Here is a 5,660-nt window from a genome sequence, read left to right as displayed (position 1 = left end):
CCTCACATCCACAAAATTATTAACTTTATTCTGGGGGAGAGAAATGAAAGTTTATATAAATTCATTTCACATTTTAAGAGGTCTGCAGTATTGCAAAGTTGTGATTGAGAGGTTATGTTGGGGGAGGGGGGCGATGACAACTTCCTCATTGGCTCAAGGGGGCGATTCGTTCAAAAAGGTTAAGAACCACTGATTTAAACAACCCTGTTACTAACTTAATAACTGCAGTGATTCACTTAAAAACTGTGGGAAGAAAGTTTGTAAAACTGAGGAAAACCTACTTAACAACTATCTTGGTTAGCAGCAGAAATGTTGCATTCAATTTTGGTTGTAAATCGAGAACTACCTGTACTGCTTTCTCTGTACTGTCTGCGCCGGGAATAGATGTGCAACTTGGACGAGGGGCTGAGGACCACATTTGGAGATGTGTTCACACAACGGGCCCAACCAGGATAAGATCCTTATGATTGCACTCACACACTAAGCTTGGTTGGAGTCAACCTGGGTTATTTTTTTCCCTGACACAACTTTTTTTAGGGTTACTTTACAGGCAGTTCAAGAATATACAGGTTAGTTAAGGAACTGGATTAAAGGTGACTTTGGGATTTGAGTGACATACAACAGCAGCTGGCTGGGGAATTCTGGGAGTTGAAGTCCACCCTTCTTAGAGTTGCCAAAGTTGAGAAACACTGTTCTAAACCAAGGAGGGTGTTTTGAGTAAAGCAGTTTCAGATGTATGGACTTCAACTCCCCAAAAATCTCCACCCTGGCAATGCTGGCTAGGGAATTCTGGGAATTAAAGTCCACGCATCTTAAAAATTGCTAAGGTTGAGAAATGCTGATATTAATTGGTGTAATCTTGCTCCAAGAACTAGAGAAGCCACAGGGGGAGTTTGTGATTCCCAAATTCCTTGACCCAGTTACAGGGTTTGTGTGCTACGGAGACTGAACTCAGCTAGTGACTGGCTGAGTTTATAGTGGGAGTCAGATCATTCCTAAATTAATTTTTCACATTCATTACAGGATGGGGAATGGGAGGTTAAATCGTGACACTGTGCTGGCAGAATCACTGGTAAAGATTTGTCTGGGTTAGCCTCCCTAACTAATCCAATTTTCTGACCTTGAGAACAACCAGAGACATTTTTAAAACACTGTGGAACAAAAACAGAATTTTCAGACTCATTTTTCAGCAATCAAGGGCAGAGCCCTCCAGCCTCATGACTAGATGGGGGGCAATCCTTTTCCTAATTCAGCCCTTTCTTTTGCAAAATATGTTATTTGCATTGGCTTCTGCACTGAGAGGGGGTGGTGGAACAGATGATCTCTGTTATCCTTTCTTACTGTATGAATCTATGATGCCTAAAGCATTTTTATTTTCCTTTCAGGAGTGAAAACCTTTTGCCAAAAAAAAAAAAAAACCTACGAAATTGGGGAACCACAAAGCAGAAAATTTAAGGAGGGACAGAGGTATGGAGCAGGTGTCAAATTTATTCTAATTATCATTACATCTTTGAATCCAGTTCTTGATACAAATATACACACGTTTCTAAAAGGCTTTGGGCTGGGGCAGAAACATCTCCTGATTACCCTTGCCAAAGTGTTTTCAAAATGGAGGGGCCCCATCCCCCAAAGCACACGCCCCACTTCATTCAGAGGGGAGGGGGACGCAGAAGAGCCGAGGATTCACTGGCAGACCGACTGGGGTCACTGAGAAGGACGAGGTGTTTCTGTGAAGACAAACCACAAGAAGTTAAGCTGAAAGTATAAGATTCAGTATCTCCAATTACAGGTAGTCCTTGACTTACAACCACAATTGGGACCGCAACTCCCGTGGGTAAGCAATGCAGTCTTTAAGTAAGTCATGTCCAATTTAAATTTTTTTTGCCACAGCTGTTCCCCCATTGACTTCCTTGTTGGAAGCTGGCTGGGAATTTTGCAAATGGCGATCAGGAAACCCCAGAATGCTGCAATCATCATAAATACATGCCAGTTGTCAAGGGCCCAAATGTTGATCCCGTGACCATGAAGCCAGGTTTGCTTAACGACCACATAATTCATTTAACAGCATGGCGATTTGCTCGACAATTCAAGCAAAAAGGCCGTAGAGAGTGGAATATTTATTTATTTATTTATTTGTTTGTTTTGATTTATATCCCGCCCTTCTCCCAACGGGACTCAGGGCGGCTTCTCACTTAACTTCTCACTTAACCACATTCTTAGTGACAAACATTTCAGTACCCGACATGGTTCTGAGGACTACCTGAAGTACTGGTAGCAGTACAAGTAGTCCTCGACTTACGACCACAATTTAGCCCAATATTTCTGTTGGTAAGTGAGACATATTTTGAGTTTTGCCCTATTTTATGACCTTTTTTGCCCCCGTTGTTAAGTGAATCACTAAAGCTGTTAAGTTAGTAACTCGGTTGTTAAGTGAATCTGGCTTCCCCATTGACTTTGCTTGTCAGAAGGGGACCACATGACCCCGGGACACTGCAACCGTCATAAATATGAATCAGTTGCTAAGAGTCCAAATTTTGATCCCGTGACCATGGCGATGCTGCAACAGTCGTAAGTGTGAGAAATGATCACTAAATGAATTGTTGTAAGTCAAGGACTCCCTGTAATGTCTTAAGGATGTAGTAGGCATGGGAAATAGCCTTGAACGACTGCAAGTAATGGTCAGCAAAGGGGCTTGAGCCAGGCCAAGAAGTAAGTTGAGAAAATGTCTCAGACAGAACAGGGGAGGAACCCAATAATTGCTTGCAATCCTTACCTCTTGCTTCGATTCCAGGCCCTCTGCTGAGCTGATCCGGTCTCATAGCTTCTCATCAAAAACCCCATCTTCCACAGCCTGTACCTCTTCCTCCTGGATTTCTGAAATGAAAACAGCCTAAGGGTAAGACGAATGCAAACTGAAAGAGACTTTTTTGTTCCCTTTCCATCCTCCACCCCCACCTTGCCAAACACACTAGCAGCATTCACACGACACATTTAACCTGGTTGCTAGTTATAATCTGTTTTCTGGCCTCAAATGAAACCAAACTGGCCAAGCTGCAGAACAATGAACCAGGGTTAAGCCTAGCCATTTGCCATGCAAATGCCTCAGCTAATTTTTATTTGATTGACTGTGTTGGGAGACTATTCCCTCTGGCTTGATCTGGAGATGAGGTGAGCATGACCTGGGGTGGTAGTTGGTGCCACAATCCACTATGAGAATTCCCCCCAATTCTCTTCTCTCACTTGCAAACAGAAGCAACCTCAGTGGACTGAATGAGAAGGTGGAGGGCAGGGGTTCTCAACCTTGGCAACTTTAAGATGAGTGGACTTCAACTCCCAGAATTCCCCACAGAGCATGGGAGTTGAAGTCCACGCATCTCAAAGCATGTTGGCTGGGGAATTCTGGTAGTTGAAGTCCACCCATTTTAAAATATGCTTAGAGGGGAATTGGAGTTGAAGTCCAACCCTTTTAAAGTATGCTCACTGGGGAATTCTGGGAGTTGAAGTCCATCCATCTTAAAGTACAGGTAGTCCTTGACTTACGACCACAATTCCGGCCGACAATTCTAATGCTAAGTGAGTTTTGCCCCATTTTACAACCTTTCTTTTCACAGTTGTTAAGTGAATCACTGCAGTTCTTAAATTGGTAACACAGTTGTTTAGTGAATCTGGCTTCCCCATTGATTTTGCTTCTCAGAAGGTCGCAAAAGGGGATCACCGAGACACTGCAATTGTCATAAATATGAGTCAGTTGCCGAGCATCTGAATTTTGATCACATGCCCATGGAGATGCTGCAACAGTTGTAAGTGTGAAAAACGATCATAAGTAACTTTTTCGAGTGCCGTTGTACTTTTGAATGGTCACTAAATGAACTGTTGTAAGTTGAGGACTCCCTGTATCCTTGTTGGGGAATTCTGGGAGTTGACGTCCACATATCTGAAAGTTTCCAAGGTTGAGAAACACAACCATCTTTTTTTGAACAGCAGAGGGAGATGTTTTACTACAATTCAAATATCAAACAATATTGCTAGTTGCCTGAAAATTCTGCTTCTTTACTAGCTGCGCTGGCATAACTAATCATGGTTAGTTTTATCTGGGTTAGTGACACAATGGCTTGGTGCCTTGTAGGAGCCCACCCTGTTTGGTTATGTTTGATTTGATTTGATTTTTATGGCTGCCCATTTGTCAAGCAATAGTAATCACAATAGACATAAGCAACTTCAGTTTCACAAACAGGTATTTTAAAGTCTTTTTTCTCAGTTTGTGGCTTTTGGATCCAACTACCAATTTGCACTAGAAAAATAGATATAAATGGGAATTACAGAGTGGTCGCATCAGTACTAACAATTGTTCTTTTAGTCTTATTAGCGTAAATGAATGTTTTTATTCTACTCTTTGACTCTTTTGTTCTAATCAAATCGTTAAGTTGATTGTAATGTAGTGCTCAACGGCCAAAATAAATAGTTTGATTTGATTTGATTCAATTGCCATTATCTGAATCCTGAACTAATCCATTTGTCTGTGTTTGCTCAATACGCCGAAAGACACATTAACCAAGCCTAGATGAGTTTGCACAACTTTCTAAAACTCATACACACAACGGGTGAGTGTGCAAACATCACTGGATTCAAACTAGCCAAGCATGAACGTGCTGCAATGCAGACTTCTAAATCCTCAAATGACCGAATAGTTTAATTCGCTATTGTATGAACTGCTTATTCCGTGAAACTGCAGATACAGGTAGTCCTCGACCTACAGCCACAATTTTTGTTGCTAAGCAAGACAGTTGTGAGTTTTGCCCCCTTTTACGACCTTTCTTGCCCCAGTTGTTAAGTGAATCACTGCAGTCGTTAAGTTAGGAACACGGTTGTTCAGTGAATCTGGCTTCCCCATTGACTTTGCTCATTAGAAGGTCACAAAAGGGAATCCCACGACCCCGGACACTGCAATCTTCATAAATACAAGTCAGTTGCCAAGTGTCTGAAGTCTGATCACATGACCATTGGGCTGCTGCAACGGTTGTAAGTGTGAAAAATGGTCATAAATCACTTTTTTCAGTGTAATTATAACTTCGAAGAGTCACTAAATGAACTGTTGTAAGTCAAGGACTACCTATATTTTGTGGCCACAGTGAAGAACACAGGGTCTCTCGTTACAAATCGAGGTTTCATTTTTTTCCACTGCCAGTTCCTACGTATCACTTTGTTTGCAGCAGTGTTAATCAACTTGGTCACCGCGATGTAAAAAAGATGTTGAGACTTTAGAAAGAGTACAGAGAAGAGCAACAAAGATGATTAGGGGACTGGAGGCTAGAGCATATAGGGAACGGCTGCTGGAGTTGGGTATGTCTAGTTTGATGAAGAGAAGGACGAGGGGGGACATGATAGCAGTCTTCCAATATCTCAGGGGCTGCCCCAAAGAAGAGGGAGTCAACCTATTCTCCAAAGCACCTGAAGGCAGGAGAAGAAGCAACGGGTGGAAACTAAGCAAGGAGAGAAGCAACCTAGAACTAAGGAGAAACTTCCTGACAGTGAGAACAATTAACCAGTGGAACAACCTGCCTCCAGAAGCGGTGAATGCTCCAACACTGGAAGTTTTTAAGAAGAGACTGGACAGCCATTTGTCCGAAATGGTATAGGGTTTCCTGCCTGAGCAGGGGGTT

The 5,660-nt window shown here is 42.4% G+C and overlaps 1 protein-coding gene across 1 annotated transcript in view; it reads right to left on the bottom strand.

Moving 5' to 3' along the window:
* Positions 1–1,470: 1,470 nt before the first annotated feature.
* RASGRP2 (RAS guanyl releasing protein 2) overlaps positions 1,471–5,660 on the bottom strand; it is a 29,321-nt gene continuing 25,131 nt past the window's right edge. Inside the window, exons 16-17 of the mRNA XM_015818753.1 lie at positions 2,774–2,874; positions 1,471–1,727 (exon numbers count right to left, since the gene is read on the bottom strand). Coding sequence (XP_015674239.1) covers positions 2,816–2,874 — 59 coding nt within the window. The 3' untranslated portion in view covers positions 1,471–1,727; positions 2,774–2,815. The remainder of the gene's footprint in view (positions 1,728–2,773; positions 2,875–5,660) is intronic.

This window comes from Protobothrops mucrosquamatus, unplaced genomic scaffold, assembly GCF_001527695.2.
Source record: "Protobothrops mucrosquamatus isolate PMUCROS unplaced genomic scaffold, P.Mucros_1.0 scaffold787, whole genome shotgun sequence".
Classification (NCBI taxonomy): domain Eukaryota; kingdom Metazoa; phylum Chordata; class Lepidosauria; order Squamata; family Viperidae; genus Protobothrops; species Protobothrops mucrosquamatus.
The sequence above is the reverse complement of the archived record's forward strand: the minus strand, read 5'-3'. Positions and strand labels throughout refer to the sequence as shown.